This window comes from Panthera leo, chromosome B2 (genome assembly GCF_018350215.1).
Source record: "Panthera leo isolate Ple1 chromosome B2, P.leo_Ple1_pat1.1, whole genome shotgun sequence".
Lineage (NCBI taxonomy): Eukaryota > Metazoa > Chordata > Mammalia > Carnivora > Felidae > Panthera > Panthera leo.
This window is the reverse complement of record NC_056683.1, coordinates 3,715,128-3,740,597: the sequence shown is the minus strand read 5'-3', so window position 1 is coordinate 3,740,597 and position 25,470 is coordinate 3,715,128. Positions and strand designations below refer to the sequence as shown.

The window sequence follows — 25,470 nt, the reverse complement described above, 5'->3', positions numbered from 1 at the left end:
CATCTAGGGCATCCTAACCTCCAGATACCGACTGGTGCAGGCCCCAGACTCCCAAGCCCAAAGCCATACTAGCCAGCAGGGAGTGGTCTACACCTCTAAACCGAAAGCAAGGATGTTCTCCGGAAAAGTTTCAGTGACTGAAATCTACGGCGCAAGTTCTTTAACAGGCTTATTTATAGTAGCTTTAGGCAGCCTACTCTAAGCCTTCTTTCTGATTGGCTCGAAGCAAAGTAAGGAAGCAGCCAATGAAAAGCTAGACCTGCAAGTATCTTTGACATCCGCACTTGTGACGACACACTAAAATTAATCCAATCGCGGACGAAATCTTACTAACCTCATTTGAATACCGCATCTATAAATAAACGTGGCTTTGGTGCCGCGAGTTATTTTCCCAGCTCTTAGTTTATAGCGTGTTAACTTCACGCCGCAATGCCTGAACCCACCAAATCCGCCCCGGCCCCGAAGAAGGGCTCCAAGAAGGCGGTGACCAAGGCGCAGAAGAAGGACGGCAAGAAGCGCAAGCGCAGCCGCAAGGAGAGCTACTCGGTGTACGTGTACAAGGTGCTGAAGCAGGTGCACCCCGACACCGGCATCTCGTCCAAGGCCATGGGCATCATGAACTCGTTCGTGAACGACATCTTCGAGCGCATCGCGGGCGAGGCGTCGCGCCTGGCGCATTACAACAAGCGCTCGACCATCACGTCCCGGGAGATCCAGACGGCCGTGCGCCTGCTGCTGCCCGGGGAGCTGGCCAAGCACGCCGTGTCCGAGGGCACCAAGGCCGTCACCAAGTACACCAGCTCCAAGTAGACTCGCCAAGTAAGCGCCCTCTTCCCCAACCCCAAAGGCTCTTTTCAGAGCCATGCATGTTTTCAACAAATGAGGTGTAACCCTTTCATTACGGAAGCTGTTTTCGAGGATCTGGTAATCTAGCACGACTCAAGTTTTGGTTAGGGCTGCGTAGAAAATATTTTCAAGTTACTCTGTCAGTAACACCTACAGTATAAATTGCGTGCTCACCATAAACGAGTCTCTATATCCATTATTCCTTCGGTTTCACCAAACTAGACCTTAGTTTTAAATGAAACCCCATTGCAAGTGTACAGCTCCTGGTTCCGTGGGCCGGGCTCCAAATTGATCGTCACGTTGTCCAGGCAGTTGTGATAAGGAAGGAGCTTACCCAGAGCACAAAGGAGCCTGCTCTGAAAACTTTGTTCTCCTCACCTTTTTTTTCTTTTCCTTTTTAATGTATGGAGGTGATACTGAAAACAGCCGAAGGCCGTGGGAGCGTCCCCGAAAATGTACGTGGGCTTTTCTGGTGGGCCTGCTTTGCAGCTGCTCCCATATCTGCTTGCTCTGAGCAGCCGGCCAGGGAGGGGGCCTCTCTGGGGGAGGAGGGTGGCAGAGTCTATACTGTATCCAAAAGTCGCAGCGGGACCGGAAGGAAACGTGTCCGGGCTCTGAGAGGCCTTCCAGTCCTGTCAGTTACTGTCGCCTCTGTCCTAGGAAGTCCTATTTCGCTTACAGTCTTTGGGAAGCATTCAGCTGTAAAGTCCTCTGGGCCACGAGACAGAGGCCCACTACTCAGTCCCATCAGGTGTGTGACTGTGATGAGGCGATGGGTCCCCCCGGGACCGAGGCCCCCTTCTCAGCATTCTGGCCGCTTCCCTGGCGTACCCTTGAGGTGAGGCCGGAGTGGAGGTTGGAAGGGAAGGAAAGCCTTTCGGGCAGGCAGCGGTTTCTGTTGCACAAGCTTCGCTGGCCTGAAGGGTTTCAGCTGCTGGGGAGTGAGGAAAATGTAGACTTTATTATTCGCCAAGAAACCTGATGAGAAAACTTTCCTGGTGACGCTGACGCACCTGCCGGGTCACATCCTCAGGGTAGAAGGTGAGCTAGAAACGAGCACACACACAGACACACACACATGCACACAGACCCACACTCGCCACGGAGGATGGCAAGGAAGAGGGTGCCCTGAGCCTTGGTGCTGAGCAAGGTAGATTCTGCCACCGCCAATCTGGACTACTATCCATTGGTTTCTGGCATCAATATCACAGGGATTCAAACACCCAGGATGAGAATTAATTTAGGGATTAAGCCCAAGCTGGCTTTGTGCCCCTGAGCACCTGCGTAATGCAAATGCAAATCCTCTCTGGGGGAATGAGCTTCATTGTGGGCCTCAACAAATCCCCACATAGGACACCTGGAAGAAAAGGAACGAGAGGCTTCATACAGGACATTAGCACATTATTCAACAAGACACTGTGGCCCAGAATAAGAGCAGGGAAATAAACGGAGTAAAAGGAAATTAACAGATACAGATTTCAAGTGGCTCACTTTAATAACTTTTAAAAGAAAAAGGGGGAGACACCTGGGTGGCTCAGTTGGTTGAGCGCACAACTCTTGATTTGGGCTCAGGTCAGGATCCCAGGGTTGGTGAAATCAAGTCCCATCTGGCTGAATGTGGAGCTAGCTTGAGGTTTTCTTTCTCCCTCTCTCTCTCTCTCTCTCTCTCAAAATAAGTAAATAATTTATTATTTACAAAGGGGGAAAAAAGAACTATTTGAAATATGCTGAGAGCCTAAGAGAATGCAAAGGATGACCACAAAGATTTGAAAAAAAGAACCAAATACAAATTCCAGATACATATATATATATATATATATATATACACACACACACACACACACACACACACACACACACACACATATACACAATTAATTATAAGAAAATTAACATTTAAAAAGCTTGCTGGATAGGCTAAATAGCCAATTGGACCCAGCTGAAGAATTTTCATGAACTCTGTAAGCAGGTCTTAATTATCCAAAATCCAGAGAGAGAAAAGTAAAAGTGAATTCAAGAGATCTGGAATTAGTAGCAAAATTGTCTGAAATACCTCTAATCTTGGTACCAGAAGGACAACCAGAGAGAATGATGCTGATGTGAGCTTTCAAAGATCATGGCTGAGGATGTTTTAGAGTTAATGGATTACTCATGTAATTAAAAATAAATAAAACAGAGTGAAAACTGATATAAAAAGGGGGGGGGGTCACTGCATCACACTGTGACCTAAGCCCCATAAACTCTCACAAGAGATAGAAGGCTGATTACAACAAGGTTGTGTCTTTGACCTGTTCTGACAGGTGCCATCAGACTGAAATACTGTTATAAATACTTGGGGGGGAGGGGAGGATAATTGAGAAATTATTTACATGCACTTTATATCTATCTGATTACTTAACTTTGTAATTCTAGTCGATATTTAATGGACTGTCTTGCTTTTCAGTGCATATAATACTATAATTAGGAAATTAAAAAAATTAATATTCTTTCCAATAATTATTTATGTTAATTACATTATCATGTTATTGTATCAGGTAAAATCACAAACTGGATGCCATATAGGTATGCTCTCAGTCATCATGGTCTTTTTCCTCTTTTTCATCAGTGGCTTTGGTAGTTCATGACTTACAAAAATTTGTTTCCCTGCTCGTTGTTCACGTGTGCACGTGAGTGTATGTGTGTGTATGTCTGTGTGTGTGTGTAATCTGTATGTGTTGCTTAGTTTACTTCTAAATTTATTTTAAGTCTTTTTATTAGGAATGATATATGAATTTTTGCCATTTGATGAGCTCATGTGCTTTTTGTCCTTTATCCTGCCACAATGAATATATGTAGATTTCCTAATGTTAATCTATACTTGCATCCCCAGCCCAAATCTTACGTGGTCATGTTATATTATTATCTTAAATATCAGCTGCATACATTTTAATATTTTAGAGTGTTTTTTTTTTTTCCCTACTAGAGTCACACTCTCTTTTGGGTTTAGCCATATCAGATTTTGTCATTAAGATTATGGTAACTCTCCTCTATTATCTACTGCTGTGTAACAAGATACCCAAAACTCAACAGCTCAACCCATGAACATTTCTTCCCTCAATTTGTTTCTGGGGATCAGGAATCCACAAGTGACTTAGCTGGGTGGTTCTGCCCAGGGTCCCTCGTGGGGCTGAAGTTGAGATGTACACACAGGCTGCAGTCCCCTGAGGGCTTGACCACAGCTGGAAGATTCCTTATTCCTTACCAGAGTTGGCTGGCTGCCCTCCTGCACGAGTTCCTGTTGGCTGTTGGCAGGAGAACCACAGTAACAGCTCAGTTCCCTGCCAGGAACCCTCAGGAAGGTAAATCTCTTCAAAATGTGGTAGCATTTCTCTTGCAGAAAGAGAAGTCAGGCAGAGAACGTACCCTTGAAGTCTCTGTGACCTAGTTTTGAATGTCACATGCTGTCACTTCTGCCACTTTCTACTAATTAGAAGCAAGTCACTTTAAATGTGGCATGTAATCAGAAGGGGAACTGGGTTCCAGCTCACCTTTCCAGGTAAGGATGTGAACATATTGTGAAATTTTCACATCATTTTTTAATGCTTTAATTACTCGATTATAAAAAGTATTTGTTATTTAAGGAGTAGTCAGAAATCATCTAGACCTAATTCCTTTAGGTCGTTAAGAATTCCAGGAGTTAGACTAAAATTGACCACAATCCACAAAGACAAAAGCCAATGAAACTCCTCATGATGTCCTGATGGACTTCTCCCTGAGATTGTAAGGACCGAACAGTTGTCTCTGTAGTCAAATAAACCAGCACGTTGCCAGTATATAGAGAAAATGTTGAATGAATTGAATGAATTCAACAGAGAAATCGTAAACAGCCATCTGTACAACAAATCTCTGCTTCATGATGGTTGTAGGAATATCCAACAAAACTAGTAGGTTTGGAAAAGATAAACTAAAAGGGAAAACAAATACAATAAAAAGATAAAACCCCAAGCAGAGAGCTAGCCTCTTCTCTGCTGTCCTATCACTCCCTGTCAGTGTATTCAATAAACTTCTAACTCCTTAGGGGGGGAAAAAAAAGGCAAAATCTGAAAAATACTTTGGCCTATGCAAATATAACAAATTAATGATATAAAAATCAATGATATAAAAAATAAAAATTAATAAAATTTAAAGTGGGACAAGAAGTAAAACTCAATTAGTTGATTTAAGAGGTGGAATTTGAACTGATGATTGAGTCAGACTTAAAAGTAAACTACAATGTTTCAAGTGTAAGGTAACAGATTAAGAGGTAGGAGAAAGACATACAAGAAGAAACTAAAGAGATTAATTTAGTCATGAAGGCTTATAAGGAGATCCATGACATGTGTCAAAATTCTTACTAGATTGTAGCATGGCGACAGTTCAGAGTATTATTATAAATCAGCTCATTCAAGATAGTCAATTGAACATCTTTGAGTCAGACACAGGCATGGGCACTGGAAATACAAAAAGAGGTGAGGGTGTCCTTGACCTTCTGGAGCCCTCAGGTTAGTAGACCATCAATGAAACTTATAGCTACTTCTTCAATTTTTTTTTCTTTTTTTTTTTTTTTTTTTTTTATTATCACTCACTAAGACCTAAAAAAGTGTTTACCACTCTTTGGAAATCCACTGGCAGGGGAATAGACTTGGGCTCCCATGGAAACTACAAAGCTCCTTAAGACAAGATGTTCATCCCAATATTTGAGTACTAAACAGAATCTAGTAATACTAATATCATTGTGACACAGTGCAAAGTTCAGGTACACTCCCATAAGCGTCCCCTCACATCTGACACCAAGTGCAAAGATGAAGGGTCTCCAAAACCATCCTCGGATTTGATCATTCACTAGAATTATACCACAGAATCCACTAAAAGTTGTTACACCCAAGGTTGGGGGTTATTTATTACATCAAAAGGATACAGATTACACATAAGCCAAGGTGAAAGGCACATGGAGCACAGGCTTCCCAACTCAGAGCTTCTGGTAGGTCCTTTCCCAGTGGAGGCCGGGGGAGGGTTTATGTCTCCCTGCCGCACAACAATATTGGCACAACACACAGACATCGCCAACCTAGGGGATTTGTCATATGAACATGGTTGACTGTCCACGTGGCTGAACTTTAGTCAGCAGGCCCTCTGGAGGTAGCCCACATGCCACATGACCCAAAGCCCCCAACAAAAGTGACATCATTACCCTGTCCTGTGCAGCCCAGGGCTTCTAGGTAAACAAAGATCATCTTATCATGCAGGACATTCCATGAGCCTAGAGATCCCCTCCCAGCAAAGGGCAAAGGCCACATCTCTCTTTGGATAAAATTGGTTCTTCACCATACACATCGTCGTAAGAAAACCTATAGGTTTACAGTTTTGATTAGATGGCTATGATTGACCATAACTTGAATTCTCCAACTATTTTCTTTTTTGATGGTTCTATCAATGGTTTGGGTTTATTTAGATCAACTGTGGACCCAAAAGTTATAAGGAGATTTCTAATTGAAGGCAATTTTTTTGTACTTTATTCAGATGAACAACTTCAGCAGTCTCCTCCCTGATTTATACTCCCACTGCCCTCCACACCCTGGCGGCAGCAAAGAAGACTTAGGAGAGGTGGAGATCACGCTGGGGAAAGTTCAGAGTTCTTCACCTTCATTTTGGTGGCGTGGGCACACAGCGCTACATAGAAGAAAACGCTCCCTTTGCTTTACATGGACAGCGGCACTTGACTGACCTTTCCTTTCAAAAACCATGAAATTCGCTACCGTGGAAAGGGAACAGGAATTGTAGAAAAGTGAAGGACTAACGTTTTCGAATTTTGTCTAAAAGTTTAACCGTGAATGTTAAGCTGCATTTCATAAAGACAAAACAATAAAAGTATCACAGCCAAATGGTGGCTATTTTTTAGGAATAGGGAGAAGAAAGAAGGTGAGAGCTGAGAAAAAGAATGAAAGAAACAAATGGCTACTGCAAAAGGGAGCGCCAGAGCCTGAAGACCAAGGGGAAGGCACATAAGAAGATAGTTGGAGAAAGCAGAGGGAAAAGAGGGAGATGAAGAGCTAGACCTTGTTATGGGTTTGACCCTTCAGCTGGGAATAGCACATTTTACAGACCTCAAATACGCCCCACATTTCTTGGGTTTGGGGGTGAGTGGATGATTACAATGTTACCACATCTGGGAGACACTCTCTGACCAGCAAATGCACATGGCGTCCTTCAATCCAGCTCTTAACTTGTTCTGTTCATTCTTCATTACCCTTAGCACAACTGACACGAATTTGCATATTGCTGGTTTCCTCTTCCCATTCTCCAGGCTCTAAGCTCCATTGGGCAGAGTTAGTCCTTTTTGCTGCTAACTCCCCAATGCCTAAGGCTGTTCCAGACACACAGTAGGCTCTCAGGATTTACAGCAATCATAACGAGTTAAAGTACACATATAACAACAGGGACAGGGGCCAGAGGTGAGTTGTTGCAATGGCTCAAAAGAATGAGAGACAGCATTCCTGAGTCTCACTTTCCACATCTACACAACAAAAATAATAGTATACTACTTCTTAGAGCTATTTTAGGATTAAGTAATATAATTCATGCAAAGCTCTTAAATCAGTCTTGAAATAATTTTGTAAGTGCTTAGCCAATGTTAACAAGTATTAGATTTCTTTAGTCATTGAATTAAAATGAAATCAGAAGGGCCAATTCTCTTCAGGTTAGAAACTAAAAGAAGAAAATGCAAGCCTTTGAACTGCTTGATTCCACCTGTGGAAGGATAACTGGAGGATTTGAAACAAAGATCTTATTGTCCAGGTTTCTCTTTACTGGTTTGAGTCATTATGTGTTCATGCTAAAAATGACTAAAGTGTAGGAATATTGGAGCAGAGACTCATTATACAAGCACATGTAAAAAACAAAACAAAACAATCTTTCTTGTACATCAAATAGTAAGGCTGATGGCAAAATGGCACCTAACAAACCCTTTTTATTTCTTCAGTTGGGGAGAGATATGAATGCAGAGAAGAAATGAATGTAAACAGTAACTGAAAAGTGAATCAGCCATAGAATTATGAAGTATGAAAAGTGATCTGCCTGAGAAGGATTGATTAGTATGCATATTCTGCCCGAATTTAACCCATCCTGGTTTGGTGTTCACGGATTCATTAGAAGGAGAGCCTTAGCGAAGAAGAAGAAACTAAACAGTGTTCTAGCATTCTCGTTTTATTTGTTGTTTTAATTATGAAAATAGAATTTACTGCTGTTACAGGCCTACAGAGAATCATTATTTACCATGGACTATGTTTGCTGGAGAAGTCTAAATGAGGAGGGCAAAAAGTCTGTAAATGAGATGTTAGGATCAATAAAATTTGTGGAGAAATGGAATTCCACATTCCTTGTTGACCCAAATCGTTCCCCGAGATCTCTCCTTTTTAGACACACATTTATTTTTCACTTTATCTTCTGGCATCGAAGTCTGAGTGGGGAAAGCCTAAGCACCGTTTTGGCTCTGGTAACGATCCTGAAGGTAAGCAGCTTGGGTTAGCTCAGCTGACATTTGAGGTGTCACTTCCAGCACCTGAATTAAGGGAAACACAATACTTCGAAGCAGTCTCAAAATTCAGCGTGTACCAAAACTACCTGGAACATTTTTAAAACATAGATTACTGCCCTTCCCCCCCCCCCCCCCCAGCTTCTGATTCACCAGATCTGTAGCAGGATCCGGTTATTTGCCGGTTGTATTATCCAGGTGATGCTGATGCAGGAGGGCCAGGGAATCACACCGTGCTTTCAACCAGAAGAGGGGATTTCCTTGAATTACGAACGCCAAACAGCAACACAAACCCGTCACATTCAGGTCTAAACTGGAACTGGAAAGTCCTAAAAATTCGCAGCGACTGTCCTGAATCCTCCGCGTCCACGCAGGCATGGAAATGACCCTTTGGCCGGGCAGGCCCCGGCTCCGCACCGCTAGTCTCATAGCCACGCCCCCCAAGTCGGCTCTCTCATTGGCCCGTCCTGCGACGCCCCCACACGCCGGCTTTCTCATTGGTCTGTCCTGCCGCGCCCCCCCCACGCTGGTTCCCTCAGTGGGCCTTCCCGCAACGCCCGTCCATGACACCCCCTGATTGGGCCGTTTCCGCGGCACGCGTCCCGCCCCCAACGAGCCTCACGTTGCGCCTGCGCCACGTTTCGTTTTTCGGGCTCCGCGGTGGGGTCGTTCGTTTTCTTGGTTGGTGGCGTCGCCGCCGGCAGGCTGTTTCCCGTTTCGTCCCTTTCTGGTGCGCAAACCGTGGCGACCCGGCCTCGCCGCGCGGCCGCTGGACGTTCGCAACAATCCAGCGGGTTGTCCGCAGATGAGAGCGCGGCACCGAGCGGTGCGCGGACCGAGCCGCGGGGCAGCAGCTTCCCTGGTCGGCCTCCTCTCCGGCGGTTTCTGAGCTGGCCCGGCCTCGCTGCCCAGTGGCCGAGGACACCCTCGCAGTGGCCGCGCAGGACGCCCGGCTTGCACAGCCCCTGTTTACCGTCCTCGTAATTGTAGGGGATTTCGTGTGAGCACTGCGTGTGCCTATGTCTGTGTATGTGGGTGATTTTATTTCCTACTCGGATAACCATGCTTTTTAATTTCATATTCGTGTGCACGCAGGTCTAAATCCTTTAGGCACGGTCGGCACAGAGCCCAGGCCCCACAGTACTTTCAATGGCTCATGAAAATTTTGTCATTTTCTCTGAAATCAGAAGATAAATATTAACTGTGAAGTTGACCAAAAGGCTCTAGTATGTAATAATATATTTACGTTTGTGTAATTTTAATAACGTTATTAATTTTATTATTTTAATGGAGGGAGAGGCCCAGGAAGGCAAAAGTCCCTAGGGCCCACAAAAATCAGTGAAACTGCGAGCAGATAGCACACAATCCTTTTCATCTATCTTTGTTTATTTTTTATTATTATTATTTTTTTTTTTTTGCAAACACCCAGATACATTTCTGAGTACTTTCCAGATGTTAACTCAGGTGTTCCTCATAATACACACGTGAACTATTGTTATTCTAATTACCCCCATATATATTGAGTCACCTTAAGCTTAAAATTATTTTTACCCAATGTCCTACCATTAATAAATGGCAGAGGGGATTCTTATTCTAACCCAGGCAGTTTAGGTCCAGGGTCCCTGCTCTTACCCACTAGAGTAAAGACATCATCTCTTGGCAACCATATGCAATTAATTCAAGTAACAGCAGGTAAAATTTACACCAAACTCTAGCCAGGCTCCTCTGAGCCTTCTTCTCAACTTGACTTATAAAAGCTTGGACAAGCATTAAGATCCTTTTAACAGATCAAAGCTATATCCCTAAGATGACCCTAGCCCTTCTTAAAGTGCATGCCCTAAATCAAGACCCACCATTCTTTATTTTTCCTTTTCTCTTCCTTTCTTTCTTAGAATCATCTTCAATGTTTTAGCTCATGAACGTGCATTTTACAATGTTACCAAAAATCCAGCGACGTTTTGTGGCATAACATTAAATTTTTAGTTTATTCTGGAATTTATGAACATTTTAGCATGGTGTCATCACAAAACATAAACACGGTGAAGTGTAGGTCTAACTCTTTAAAGTCAATCTTGTTTTACATCCTTCGATGACATTTTATAGTTTATTCATATAGATTCGAATTTTTTTTTTCTTGGACTTAGAATCCTTAGAATCTAAAGTACTGTTGTGAATAACGTCTGGTTATTAATTTCAGTTCCAGCCGAGGCATTGCTAATGTATACAAAGGTCATGAATTTTGTGTGCTGATCATGTGTCCACTAACCCTGTTGAGCTCTCTCAGATCTGTTTGTAGAGTCTCGCCGATTTCTTAAATGACATCATTTTCGAACAATAAAGATAACAGCTTTTTCTTACTGAATTTTTATCTATACTTAATCATCCTCCCCTGGTCTCACAGTGCTGGCCAGGCCTTTAGCACCATGTTGAATGGGAATCATGCCACAGAGTTCTTGTCTGTTTTGGTTTTTTTTTCTTTTTACTTCCTAGAAATTCTTCTAAAAGTGTACCATTATATGTCATGCTCACTGTAGCTACTCTTTATAAAATCAGTAGCTACTCCCTCTTGTTCTAGTTTGCTGAAAATGTTTATGATGAAAGAATGTTGGGGCGCCTGGGTGGCTCAGTCGGTTAAGCATCCGACTTGGGTTCGGCTCAGGTCATGAGCCCACAGCTTCATGAGCTTGAGCCCCACATCGGGCTCGGTGCACCTGCTTGGATTCTCCCCCCTCCCCCCTCCGCTTTCTGACCCTCCCCCACTTCGTGCTGTCTCTGTCTCTCTCAAACTCAAAAAAAAAAAAAAAAAGTGTTATATTCTAGCAAATATTTTCTCAGTGTCTGTGGAGATGACCATACAGTTTTAACACTAGTAATATCTTATACTGGCAGATTTAGGATGTTCAACTTTTCTTCCGTTCTTGGAATAAATCCTGCACAAAATGCTATTTGTTAAATAACATGGCTTCTTCGTTTCCATTTTCTTGCTTTTTAAATAGAGCTTTTCTTATAGTAAGTGTTCACAAGTAAGACAAAACCATAATTTTCTCTTTTTTTGAATTGTTCCTGCTCAGTTTTCATAATAGATTATAGACTTTCAAAAGAAAAGACTTTTCAAAAGAAAAGATTATAGACATAAGAGAGAATTATTTTTCTACTGAAACAGCTTTTGTAAAATAGGGATTATCAATTCCTGTAATTTCACTTAAACCTGTATAACCCAGCTATCCTTAGTACCATTTGGGATGAAGGGATTTCATTGAAATCTTCTATTCTATTCTTCATAGAATCTTCTATTCTATTTTCATATTCTATCTATTCTAATCTATTTTCATAGAAGAGATTTTTTTTAACTGCCCTTCCTGTTCCCTTATAATCATATTTGCTTATTCATCTTGTTTATTGCTTAATGTTTTTTCTTGAAAGACATTCTTTTCTGTTACATTTCCTTTATCTCCCTTCCTTCATTCCCCCCTCCCTCCTTCCTCTCTCTCTCCTTTTTTTCTTTCTTTCTTTCTTTCTTTCTTTCTTTCTTTTTTTTCTTTCTTTCTTTCTTTCTTTCCTTCTTTCCTTCTTTCCTTCTTTCTTTCTGTCTTTCAACTTATTCAAAGCATTCTCATGGTTCTTAATAACTCCCTTTTGGTAGCGACGTTCCCTTCTTAATCCCATAACTATCTCTCAACCGCCACCCCCCACCCTCACATGCACACACACTTTTTTTTCCTAATTAGTTTTGCTAGAGGCTTGTCTATTATTAGGTTTTTCAAAGAATAAGCTTTTGGTTTACGGATCATCTCCATTTTTTCTATTAATTTTTCTTCTTTTTAAATTTTGAAATTGACATATTAACAATAATATCTCAATGTAAAACTCCATGGAGTTTATAAATAAACAAACAATTAGATCTAATAAGAGTTCAACAGGGTATAAGAGCACCACGTAAAAATTCATGGCCTTTCTCCACATGAGCAATGACCTATCTGGAAATAAAATAGAAAACAAAGACATCATTCCTACCAGTACAACAGATCCTAAGGATTCTAAACCCAATTGTCAATTTACTGTCATTTTTATTCTAGCTTTTTTGGTTGAATACCTAGGTTATGTATTTTCAGTGTTTCTTGTTCCTTAACATGTGCATTTAACAGTATGTATTTTCCTTTTAGTACCATTACAAATACACCCTGCATTTTTCATATGTATTATTCATATTTAGCTCAAAACGTTCCATAGCTTCCTTTCTAATATCCAGCCTAATCCATGTGCTTAAAAGTATGCTTTTAGTTACCAAGCATTTGAGAAGATTGCTTCATTTTTACCATCTATTTTTTAACATAGTGATTTGCCAAGTCTGTGCATTATACTGTGTTGACCACAAGTGTCGCTACCGTCTGTCACCACACAACGCTATTACATTATACTTCCATTGACTACATTCCCTATGGCGTACCTGTCATGCCCCTGACGTATTTATTGCACAACTGGAAGCTTGTTCCTCCTACTCTCCTTCACCCATTTTGCCCATCCCCTCACCCTTCTCCCCCTGGCAACCATCAGTTTGTTCTCTGTATTTATGGGCCTATTTCTGCTTTTTTGTCTGTTTTGTTGTTTAGATTCACATATAAGTGAAATCGTACTGCATTTGTCTTTCTCTGATTTATTTCACTTAGCATAATACTCTCGAGGTCCATCCATCCATCGTGTTGCCACAAATGGCAAGATCTCATTCTTTTTTATGGCTGAGTGATATTCCATGATGGACCGGACATACTCCACACGGATATACACACTCCACATCTTTATCCATTCATCACTGATGGACACTTATGATGCTTCCATATCTTGGATATTGTAAATAATGCTAAAAAGAACATAGGGGGGGATATATATCTTTTCTAATTAGTGTTTTTGTTTTCTGGGATAAATACCCAGTAGTGAAATTACTATACTCTCTGGTATTTCCATTTTTAAGTTTTTGAGGAAACTCCACACTGTTTTTCATAGTGCCTGTACCAATTTACATTCCCACCGACAAAACATGAGGGTTCATTTTTCTCCACATCTTCAGCCCTAGTTATTTCCTTTTTTTTTTTTTTTTTTTGCCATTCTAACAGGTGTAAGGCAATATCTCATTCTGGTTTTGATTTGCATTTCCCTGATGATAAGTGATTTGAGCATCTTTTCATGTATCTGTTGGCCATGTGTATGTCTTCATTGGAAAATGTCTATACACATCACCTACCCATTGTAAAATCTTATTATTCTTGATGTTGAGTTGTGTAAGTTCTTCGTATATGATTTGGATATTAACACGTTATTGGAAATATCATTTGCAACTATCTTCTCCCATTCAGCAGGTTGCCTTTTCATTTTGTTGTTGGTTACCTTCTCTGTGAAAAGCCTTTGATAATAGGTGTAGTCCCAATAGTTTATTTTTGCTTTTGTTTCCCTGGCCTGCAGAGAAACGCTAGAAAAATGTTGCTAAGGCAAACAGAGATTGTTAAAGAGATTATTGCCTGTGTTTTCTTCTAAGATTTTTATAGTTTCAGGTCTCACATTTAGGTCTATAATCCAGTTTGAGTTTATTTTTGTATATGATGTAGGAAAGCAGTCCAGTTTCATTATTTTGCACATAGCTGTCCAGTTTTCCCAACACCCTTTATTGAAGAGTCTTTTCCCCATTGTGTATGCCTGCCTTCTTTGGCATAGATTAATTGACCATAACAGTTGGCTTATTTCTGAGCTCTCTATCCAGTCCATTGAGCTATCTGCCCATTTTTGTGCCATTACCATATTGTTTTGATTATTATAGCTTTGTAGTGTATCTTGAAATCTGGGATTATGATACTTTCAACTTTGTTCCTCTTTCTGAAGATTGCTTTGGCTACTTGAGGTCTTTGGTGGTTTCATACAGATTTTAAGATTATCCCAGTTCTGTGGAAAATACTGTTAGTACTTTGTCAAGAATTGCAGTGACTGTAGATTGCTTTGAGTAGTATGGACATCTTAACAATATTAATTCCTCCAATTCATGAGCACGTAATTTATGAAATGTATTTCCACTGTATGTGTTATCTTCAATTTCTTCAGGCATGTTTGTAGTTTTCAGAGTACAAATTCTCCACCTCCTTGGTTAAGTGTATTCATAGTAATTTCTATTACATACTTTCTTTAATGATATCCATTCTAATCCACGTGTTTAGAAGTGTGCTTTTAGTTTCTAAGAATATGAGAAGATTGTTTCAGTCTTACTATTCCTAAAAAAAAAAAACAAATTATTTCTATCGCTCCATAATTAGATTATGATAAAATAGTGCAATATATACAAAACTGTTTTCTTTATATGTATGTATGTATATGTATTCTGAAGCCAGTGTTGAAAATTTGAAATTATTAAATGGGTCCTTTGAAAAATTCCGAAATCTTCTACGTGTTAAGTGAAGGAATCACAGATAAATGAAGTTTGTTCATTGTGTTGTTCAATCTTCTATAACCATAAGCATTTTCCTTCGTTGTTATATGAATTTCTAAGAGTACAGTATTGAAGGCTTGCCCTACACTTGTAAACCTGAAATTCTCCTAAAATTTCTGGAAGTTACTGCCATACACAGTTAGTGGCTATGCGGTCAGGTATATCAAGGCCCTAAATGTTACATCTTATCAGTGGATTTTTATTTTATCATTATGAACTATAGATCCTTTTCATTTTTAAAAGTTCAATTTCATTAATTTTTTCATAGGTCTGGTTTTGATTGTCCCTTGCTCCTAGAGTGTATTATTTCATTTTTATTTCTTTAAACGTTCAGTAAATATTTTATAGTCTGTATCTGATAACTTTAATATCTGAGATTCTTTGTGTGAGGAAGAGGTGGGGATCGAAGGCTGAAAGCCTGACTCTTCAAAGTGTCTGTTCTCCTCCTAGGTTAGGTCACATTTATGATGAGTTTATATTTGAACATCCCAAATTCCTAGGAACGCCTGGCACATAATATGTTCTCAATAAATACTAGGAAATAAGTAAGTAATTTATGCGTATCTAGAGAACTGGGATCCAAGATGCTTCCCTCCTAAAGGGGTGTGAGTTTGTCTGCATGAGGCACGAGGTGACGCACAAGCCCACGCCACACATTAATGTCAGGAAGCTTTCACAGAAACTCTCTACTCTAAGTAGGTCTGTGGGGAAATACTTGTAGCAAATTTCCTCTACCCTCCTCCACAGAGCCCTGCAGAGACCAACAGGTTTCTTGTTAGGGATCTTTGCTAGATTTTTTTTCCCCTACAAGCCTTTGTTTTCTCAAAGAGCCCTGGCTTTTTGCTACAAGTCTCTAGTTCAGTTTAAAGGCTGAGAATTCTCTTTTCCCCAACAGGCTAACATTGACTGACAAAGCGTAGAATCCTGATAATGGTATTTGCCCCTAGGAACCAAATCTGGTGGGTTTAGCAGGCTGGCTTCAGCTCCGAGGGGTTTATTGTTCTGGGAGATTTAGGGAGTTTTCCTTGGTTTCTTGTGATTTGGCCATAATGTGCTAGAGTGTTTTTGTAGTTTATCTAGTCCTTAGCTATTTTGCTTCAGGACAGCTTTCCAGAATATCTTGTTTTCCACATTGGATCTAAAACTCCTTATAGTGCATACCTCTCTACCCCCACTAATACTTTGACCTTTGAAATTTGTTTAATATTAATATTACCATACTTGCTGCCTCTTGGTAACGTTTACCCGTCATTCTTATTTTTTCTTTATTATTATATAAATCCAGTAATGGTTTCTTTTCAGACTCAAATAAGAGGAGCACTTTCTAATCCACATTTTGTATTACACACATTTTTTTTTTTTGGTTTGTAAAAAACATGGTAAATATCATAACAAGATAAAATATTGAACATGTTCCAGAACTCTAACATAATGCTTTTCTGAGAGAGGCAAATGAAAGCTTAAAAAAAACTTCCATGAGACCACAATCATATAGCAAAACAACTAAAAAATATTACACGTAAGTTAGTATCTACCATTATTTTGGAGTTACATTTATGTAAATTAAAAAAAAAAAATCTCTATTCTTAGATCTGGAGAGAATTTTGATGGGGAATAAGTCCACCAGAGGAATTCACTGATTTGAAAGCACACTTGTCAATTTTGCTTCTTTTTTTTAATGTTTACTTCTTTTTGAGAGAGAGATAGGGAGGCGCAGGGAGAGAGGGAGACACAGAATCCAAGTAGGCTCCAGGCTCCTAGCTGTCGGCACAGCGCCCAGCATGGGACTCAAACTCAAGAACTGTGAGATCATGACCTGAGCTGAAATCGGACACTTAACCATAACTCTACCTGCCGGGTTGTCCACTGCTGATTGGCTTGACTCCATTGTATGATACTGGGTGGTCTATGGCCAAACCATCCCTTGTGGATCAAATGTTTCATGGTCTACTGCTTATTTTTAGTCAGGCCTTTTGTCAAATTCCTGAGGGAGACCTGAAGGGGAGTAGGTGGTCACTGTTACATTCTTAAGAAGCACCTTATGGCCTAGGCTGTTTGCTGTTTGCATACATTCCAAAATATGTGTTTCCCCCCGCCACCCAGGGACCTCAGGTCCCTCTCTGCATATTTTACCCTATCTTTCCCAATCCTACAAGGTCTTGTGTTTCCAGGCAACGTGTCAAAAAGTGGTCACAAAATATTTGCAAAAAGAGAGGCCCTTTTCAGAGGGAAATCTCATGGGGAGGAAGAAATTTGAGGAAAGTTAGAGAAATCATCATGCCTCAAGCGATTGCATGTAGACTTTACTGTTGGCTCTCAATCTGTAGCTTTCCAATTTACCCATAATGAAGATATACAAAATTCTCAACTAGTAAATTAATAAAGAGGTCGCAGTGGCAAAGCTAATAGAAACGAACAAATAAAACCAAAGGCAACGCGAATATACACTAATAACTAAGTGATCATAGACAAAGAATTGAAAAGGGCAACTTGTTTAACATGGAGAAGAAAAGACATTCCAATAAAATCTGCCCCTTTATGCTCTTTGTTTTCTTGAGCCACTCACCCCACCACATGCGTGAAGACACATACCCGCAACCATACGGACAGCACTCTAGATTGTGCTTCCCAAACTATAGCGTTCACCCAGATTACCTGGGGATCTTGTCAAGATTCAGTCTGATGTGTAGCTCTGGGGTGGGGCTTACAATCCTATTTGTAACCAGCTCCTTTATGACATCCTGCTGGTGGTGCAGTGGCTATAATGTGAGTGGTCAGCCCTTGGTGGGGGTGTGGGGAGGTGATTAAATTGGGGACCAAGGGTCAATGGGAAACGAGACCATTCCTCCAGGATGCAGGCCAGCAAAAGAAAGTGGTGATATATTTGTCTATGATGAAGAAGTTTCAAGGGGCACCTGGGTGGCTCAGTCAGTTGAGCATCTCGCTCTTGATTTGGGCTCAGGTTATGATTTCAAGATCCTGGAATTGAGCCCCTAGTCCAGCCCTGCGGTCAGGCCCCAAGATGAGTTTGGAGCCTACTTGGGATTCTCTCTCTCTCTCTCTCTCTCTCTCTCCCCTTGTAGATTTGTGCTTTAAAAGAAAAGAAAGAAAATTCGAGAATCTCTCAGAGGAAGTGTTGTGTAAAAAAGGTAACCTTGAATCCATCTGCGCAATGGTAATGATAACAACAAAGCATGTTTAAAATTTTGCAGCTCTGAGGATAATCCAGTGTTCATGAACTAACTTCAGGAGCTGAAAACGAAATAGCCATAGATATCTACCCGATTAGAAAAATGAGGTAAACTTGTTTTTTACCTGTACAAAATCTGAATCTCTGCTACTTTAGATATTCATCTTAAAAGGCTTAGGATACTTTGTGACCTAGATGGCTGATTTGTGCACGACAGCAACTATGTTTCTTTACCCTCTGGCTTCTGGGAGGGATAAGCAAGACATCTGGGGGGGGGGGGGGGGGGGATGAGAGTATATTCTTATTCTTCTTGGCTCCCTTCCTACAAAACTGGGCAGAAACTGCCTTTGTCTATCGACAGCCACAGCTCCTGTCCGACAGCCGTCTCCTATGCTCACTGCTCTCTTCAAACCCTGCTCTTCTCCTGCCTCTTCCGAACTAGGAATAACAGCCCGGCGTCCTTCACCATTCTTTGGTGATATCCCTTAACCCTGCTCACAACTTTGGAAACAGTCCCTCTATTGTTTAACTGTCCTAAATAATCCTATGGCAGACAGCTGAGAGTCTCTTCAGGGACTCCCTGCCCATGTGCGGAGTGTGGGTATCTAATAGCCTCCGGTGATGAGCTTCATCAGGGACCAGTTCAGCGATCCATCTTAGGTCACGCTGATCTTAGGGCAGGTGCTCAGGCACTGAGCAAGGCAGCTGTCAAGGGCCTGGTCATTTGACCCACTTAGGAATTTCTGTGATAGACAGTGTGCCCAGAGTTCCCCATTGGGCTGGCAGCGACTTCACGTCTCTCTCACTGGTCTAGAACCCGGATTTAAATGCAAAGGTACGCCTTTTCCAGGAACCATACAGGGGGGTTGCAAATCGGAGACGTGACCTCGACCTGACTACTGTCTTTTTGGCAATTCAAAACACAAGGGAGAGCTTCTACTTTCTAAAATTAATCACCAAAGTAATCTGGATGTTCATAAAGTAGTCTGAACTTGTTACCAAATAGGTTAAGAAGCCTGCCTGAATGGGGGAAACTACTCTCAGGAATACGTCCAATGGGACCGTAGAGCTGGAGCCAATCATGTGCAGGCAGGTCACACGACGAGTCAGCGAATCACAGGCCGCGAAACGCATTCCTCATTTGCATACCGCTGACTACAAATAGGCGGGATCCTGGCGCGGGCTCCATTTTCTCTTCACTCGGAAGAAAGCGGAGTTGAGATGCCTGAGCCCGCGAAGTCCGCTCCCGCCCCGAAGAAGGGTTCCAAGAAAGCGGTGACCAAGGCGCAGAAGAAGGACGGCAAGAAGCGCAAGCGCAGCCGCAAGGAGAGCTACTCGGTGTACGTGTACAAGGTGCTGAAGCAGGTGCACCCCGACACCGGCATCTCGTCCAAGGCCATGGGCATCATGAACTCGTTCGTGAACGACATCTTCGAGCGCATCGCGGGCGAGGCGTCGCGCCTGGCGCATTACAACAAGCGCTCGACCATCACGTCCCGGGAGATCCAGACGGCCGTGCGCCTGCTGCTGCCCGGGGAGCTGGCCAAGCACGCCGTGTCCGAGGGCACCAAGGCCGTCACCAAGTACACTAGTTCCAAGTGAGTGCTGGGAGGCACGATCCAACCCAAAGGCTCTTTTCAGAGCCACAGATTTTCACCACCAGAGCTGTGCGCTGACACGCGCTGGGGTCTTCCTGGGCGTTGTTACTGGGAACACACGGTACACCGTGACATGTCGGCTTTGGGTGGGAGATTGCGTCGTGGCCTGTGAAGACGTCCTCACCGGCGAAACCCCGCGGGCAGAACAGCTAGCGCTCCCTCCCTAGACCATCGCAGCTCCTGATCGCCTTCCTTAAAAGACGCACAGGCGCGGTGGCTACTGGCGCCGCGTCTCGAAGCAGACCCTGGTGTCCACTTTACGGCAAGTATCACCCTACGGGTGTAAGCAGCCACAGTGACATTTGAAAAGCCCGCCATCTAGAGGCGGGACTTCCTCTCCCAGTGCCGCGGGGACCACAGCCCGGTTTCTTGGTGTGGGTCGGGCCCTCCCTCGCACTGCCCTTCCCCCACGCACTGCCCTTCCCCCACCCGTTTGCTCAAGGCTCCCAGGGTCCTGCTTAGGCGTGTACCACGGGCCTTTAAAATGTGTGCCTTCACCGGCTGCCGCTCTCCAGTGAGGACACGATGGTTCTTACCAGGTTTTGATCTTGCTTTACCTCTTTCTTAAGTTGCCCTTAAAGGCTCTGGTGATTACATTTGATGTTTGCACTGTAAGGTGGCAATACTTTCCTCTCCCACTCCCATCCGTGACTCCCAGGTGACCGCCAAAAACAATTCTGGATATTCAAGCGCCAGAGTCTCCTCACTAGTGCAGCCCCAGAGTATGAAGTTGGCACAGCAGCCCCCCGTCCCTCCTTTTCTGTCACTTGCGAGTTTACGCCTAAACCGTCCACCTGTCCTGTCTCCAGCTCTGGTCCCCAGCTCAGCTGAGCAAATGGGCGATCCGGGAGAACACGGGGACCCAGGGGAGGTCAGAGGGTGGAGAGCAGGAAACGTGGACTCAGGATATGCGTTTTACCGACCTGATGCTTGACACCAGGACCCGGAGGGCTACGGTTTGTGATCACGTGATGCCAAAGAGCCTAAACCCAGAAAATTAAAAGCAGAGTCTTTCTCCCCTCAATCAGCAGACATTGTGACCTGAGGCTTCTTTCTGGGGAGTTAGCTGAGAAAGGTTGGGCTGGCGGCACCTTACCTATAAATGGAAATAAAACTGTACTCAAGAATCGCTACCTCTATCCTCCAGAAATTTCTAGCCAGCCTTCCCAGCCAGTCTATCTGATCTCTATTCTCTTGCAGAGGCAAAATAAACACACCAAAAAAGAAAAGGAAAAAAAGAAAAAGAAAAAAGAAAAGAAAACAAAACAAGTAATTGTTTTCACATTGCCAAGTTACAACTGCATTTCAACTTTTTGTGGTCACCTTGATTTCAGTTTGAGGTAATACTAAAACTCCTCTGTCCATAGTGAGTCTCCTTTTCATTCCAGGGGAGTGGTTTTGTGAGAAAGCATACGTGACCATATATTATTCCTTTCCGTGCCTTTCAATGATCCCCATGCTGGCTGCACGATATCAGACATCAAGGCCTGTAACCGGCCACTCACCGAACGCTCAAAGCAAACCTCAGTGGATGCTTTTCCTCCTGTTTTTTAGTTCTCTGCTTCTCCCCACCCCTTTTCTTTTTCACACTTTTTGGAATGCCCCCTGACCTCTCCAGCCTCCAGGCCTTTGCAAATGTTCTCTTCCTGAAATGTCCCTGATTCCACTTTTCTCCCCAACACACACAGTTTTGTAATCAACAACTCTCCCTTCGGCTTGCTCAAAAAGTTGTTGAGGAAGCTTCTGAACTGCCCTGTTAAAGGCTCTCACAGCTGCAAAGAACTGGCCCTATTCTCAGCCCCAAATTCCTCATTACTGACTGGCTGGGACCCTCAGGACTAGTGTGGTTGAATCAGGGCCTGCTCCCTGAGACCAGCCAGAAAGGTTCCCTTCCCTGGAGCACAGGCAAGGAGGGAGGGGGGACCTGAACAAACCCGAGGCCGGATTAGAAGGAGGGGAAGTGGCACTGACTGCCTCATACAGACGCCTTCTAGGCAGAAACAAGGAACATCCATTTGTCGCGTTGGCATTCAAGTGCCAAGCACTGAATTACGCACCCAAGATACACAGCAGCGTTGCTAACCTTGAGTGTGCTTCAAAGTCACCTGGAGGCTTGTTAGAGGACAGATTGCTGGCCCCACTCCCAGAGCTTCTGTCGTCTCCTTAGCTCTGAGGGATATCTGGGAACTTGGCTTTCGAGCAAGTTCCCACAGATATAAATGCTGCTTCTAGCTGCTCTGCTCTGAGCACATCTGATACATGGAGAACAAGCTGACCAAAGCCCCTTCCTGGGTGGAGGTTTCCGGTGGTAAAGATGAGGTTATGCTAGATGAGGACAGAGAAATCAGAAAGCAGTTGACGGGATTTCTTTCCGTCTTTTGTCAAATGCTGATCGATTTCCTCTGTGTGGGGCGTTAAGCGACAGCAGTAGGCATGACAGACGAGGGACGGCTCTGTGGGGCTGAGATCCTAGGGGGAGAGGAGAGAGAATCAACACACTGATTCCTCAACTCGATCATTCCAACTAGGAGTTCTCACTGCTATGAAACTATGGGAAATAAACCAGGTGCCGTGATACTGACCAGGTGAGGGAACCAAGGAACCAGGGGGTACGACTCGACTCGCAGGCCAAGAGACTGTTGCTACAACAAAGCTCTAAGGCAGGGAGAAGTCGCTGCTCACAAATACAAGTTCTGTGTGCTGGGAGAGAAGGAAACAAATATGAGGTGTTCGGGGAAGACACTGAGGGTTAAAGAGGGGCCTGAACATGTTGGACCTTAACTGCCAGGAAGGCACCCAGACTTTTATTGTGTCGTGAGAATCTATTAGAATTTTAAAGCACGCAGGCTGCTGTGTGGGAAATGGCATTTATGGGATTAAAGGCAGAAAGAAGCAGAAGACAGAATTGAAGAAAGAAAGCAAGAGGTAGGCATGGGAGGAGAAACTCAAAAGAGTTCATTTATGAACTGAGTTTCATGGGTGAGGAAACGTTGCTGACATTTACTGAGTACTTTCCATGTGTTTAAGAAATTCTACCAGAGGCATCTGGGTGGCTGTCAGTTAATGATCAGACTTTCGATTTCAGCTCAATTCATGATCCAGGGGTTCATGAGTTTGAGTCCTGCATTGGGCTCTGAGCTGACAGCATGGAGCCTGCTTGGGATTCTCTCTCTCCCTCCCTCTCTCTGCACTCCTCCCTCTCTCTAAATAAATAAAAATTAGAAAAAAAACAAAACAAAAAAAACCTGTACTAAACTTAGTTTTTTAACATCTCAACATCCACATTATCTAGACATAACAATTCTCTCCTTCTAATCGACTGGGGACGAGCAAGGTGTGGGGCTGGGGTTGGAACCAGAATGTGTGCCCCCAGCCTGTATGCTTATCCACCGCTTGCAATGCTGCTGAAATTCTTGCATAATGACCAAGAATTCTAGGAGAGGATGAGGTTTCAGAGACCGGGACATGGCAATGTTTAAATCCCCTAAAGCATTCCACGGAAGGTAGCAAGTGAGTAGTTGTACATGTGAATCTGGGAACCAGAGCAAAGTGGGGACCGAACATAGAACTTGTGACAAGAGTTTGGAAATAGAAACGTTATTGTTGTTGGCATGCAACGGAATTGGAATTTTCCCATGGGTAAAGAAGAAAGGAAAGAAAAGAAGATGGCCAAAGATTCTAAATGGTGAGGACAAAAACCAGGAGATTAGAGTCACAGAAGTCAGGAAAATAGTGTTTCAGGAAGGAGGACGTGTGTGACCAGCCTGGTGTGATGTCTACTGAAATGGCAACATGGGAGACCTTTGCATACGGTAAATGGAACCCACTGGGAATTCGAGTTACAGGGAATAACAGGCAACCCAGACATTGACAGCATTGGGACTCAGGAATGTGGCCTCACCCTTGGGACATAAGAGTCTACACTGTGTTGTCACCCTTTCTCTAGGGCCATGATGTCTGATTGGAGCCGGCACCTGCCCAGCTAGATCCGTCAAATCTACTTTCCTAGAAGCTGCAGACAGCGACAGAAGTGAAAGGCCTGAGGACCCAGCCATTTCTTCATTGATCAGGGAAATTCCCTTTCAAGAGTCTCTTGGTTTTTTTGCTTAATATTAGTGTGTATATTGGGGTGGGGGGTTGTTTTTAAAATTATCTGGAATTGAGTTTTTATGGTTGTATCCACAAAACATTCGTTAATACACTTGCAACTTCTTAAGAATGTACGTAAACTCGTGTTTGTGGAACCCACACACACACTGTGACCATATTATTTATCCGGGGTTTTCCCACTCAAGCCTGAAAAAAAAAATACGAAGCTTCCCCTGCATTATAGATGACAGACGTGGTTCGAGATTTGCCACAGAACATAAAGATACCAAGTGCAAATTGAAAACTTGAAGAGTATGTGTCACAGTTTAAATGTCACCTTCTTTTTCTCTGGGCATCTCTCATTTCATGAGAAATAACAATAATAGTAATAGCAATCATAATAAAAGACAAAACGGAGCAGATACCATGTACGAGGCACTGGACAAAATACTCCCCAAAGGCTTAATTTTATTCACCCCAAACCTATAAGGTAGACACTGCTGCTATCTCCCTATCATAAACGAGGAAACAGACACAGAGAGGGTAAGTGAGCTCACCAAAGACGACACAAACACAGAGTCAGGTGTCCAGTTTCTTTTTTTATTTCTTAAGGGATAATGGAAATTTGTAAACTTAATATATGAATTGCTCAAGGACGTAGACGACTGCATTCTTACGCCTTGTTAATATATTTTTCAAGACTGGCGATGGAAGTTCAAAGGGCCTTAACTAGGAAGATTCATGGACTTCTTCCTGAACCGGGCTGAAAATCCATCCTCATTGTTTTTATTTACTCCCAAATCGTGTGTGATTTAGCCAGTTTGGGCTTCAGGCCTCTGAAAATCATAATTTCTCAGATGGGGCTAGCTTGCATTTCCAAACTCACTTCTCGAGAATAGATACGCCTACGGCCCGTAGTGAATAAAGTGGGATATTATCGTTCAATATGCGCTCTCTGTATTATGTCTGCCTTTTCCTCTCTTCAGTTCTGCATCTCTAGATCCCAGATCCTGAAGTCCTAGACTCCAGGTTGTTGACAAGAATCCAGGGAGCCCTGGGGTTTCCCTGAATGAGCCTCGGAGGGGACTTGAGCCCCCTAACAGATTCTCAAAGGAGTCTGAGGTCCACTTATTGTGAAGATCAACTCTACCAAAGGAAGATAGTACTTTCAAATCCCACATTACAATGGCTAAGATGTTTGCGCAGTCCACGCGTTTCTAACACATAATAAGCCCTTATTTCGTGTTTTGTCCAGAATGGAACACAGTGGCACACATACCAACGAAACGGCCCCACTTGGAATCAGCTTCCCTTAAAACCATGTTCAGGTCCACGGAGGACTGTCCACACTGCTACAGAAATTGAGAAACCCAAACCGTATTTGGTTTGAAATGTTAAGTGGCTGTAACAGTCTCCACAATAAATTAGCTTAAAGACAGCTCTTCACGTCACACGGGACAGATCCTTGTGATTAATCCACCTCTTCCTGATCAATCCAGGACTCTTTTTCCTTCAAGTCATTGTTTTACCATTCCCTAAGGACCTGATGTTTCTCCTAGATCAAACAAGGTCAACTCCTTCTTACCAGATAAGAGGGAAGAAAGTTTTAAAGCCCAAACCTGGGAGTGACTTCTGACTCACCTTGGGCCCCTGTGCCACAACCTAACTT

At 42.9% G+C, this 25,470-nt stretch overlaps 2 protein-coding genes across 7 annotated transcripts in view; one reads left to right on the top strand and one right to left on the bottom strand.

The window, feature by feature from the left end:
• Window positions 1–25,470, bottom strand: part of LOC122219426 (histone H2B type 1-C/E/F/G/I) — a 109,676-nt gene that overhangs the window by 40,009 nt on the left and 44,197 nt on the right. The gene's annotated exons all lie outside the window — the stretch shown is intronic.
• LOC122219403 (histone H2B type 1-M) lies at window positions 337–24,583 on the top strand. Of its 6 annotated transcripts, XR_006202359.1 has the most exons (3): window positions 337–819; window positions 1,257–1,301; window positions 6,385–8,248. XR_006202359.1 is itself a non-coding variant. In XM_042937648.1 (2 exons), exons 1-2 carry the CDS (start codon window positions 430–432, stop codon window positions 24,566–24,568), a joined length of 444 nt encoding a protein of 147 aa, XP_042793582.1. In that variant the 5' UTR covers window positions 337–429; the 3' UTR covers window positions 24,569–24,583. The 6 variants fall into 6 exon arrangements, 4 of the variants coding, with proteins under 4 accessions (XP_042793582.1, XP_042793583.1, XP_042793585.1 ...); XM_042937648.1 differs by lacking the exons at window positions 1,257–1,301; window positions 6,385–8,248 and adding an exon at window positions 24,502–24,583 and having other exon boundaries at window positions 337–806; XM_042937649.1 differs by lacking the exons at window positions 1,257–1,301; window positions 6,385–8,248 and adding an exon at window positions 23,659–23,713 and having other exon boundaries at window positions 337–806.

Excerpts from the sequence above, each read along its gene's own strand:
- LOC122219403 (XM_042937648.1), top strand. The coding sequence starts at position 430 with ATGCCTGAACCCACCAAATCCGCCCCGGCCCCGAAGAAGGGCTCCAAG. Across the intron at positions 807-24,501 it reads ACCAAGTACACCAGCTCCAA|ACTGGCGATGGAAGTTCAAA; the intron begins GTAGACTCGCCA and ends ATATTTTTCAAG.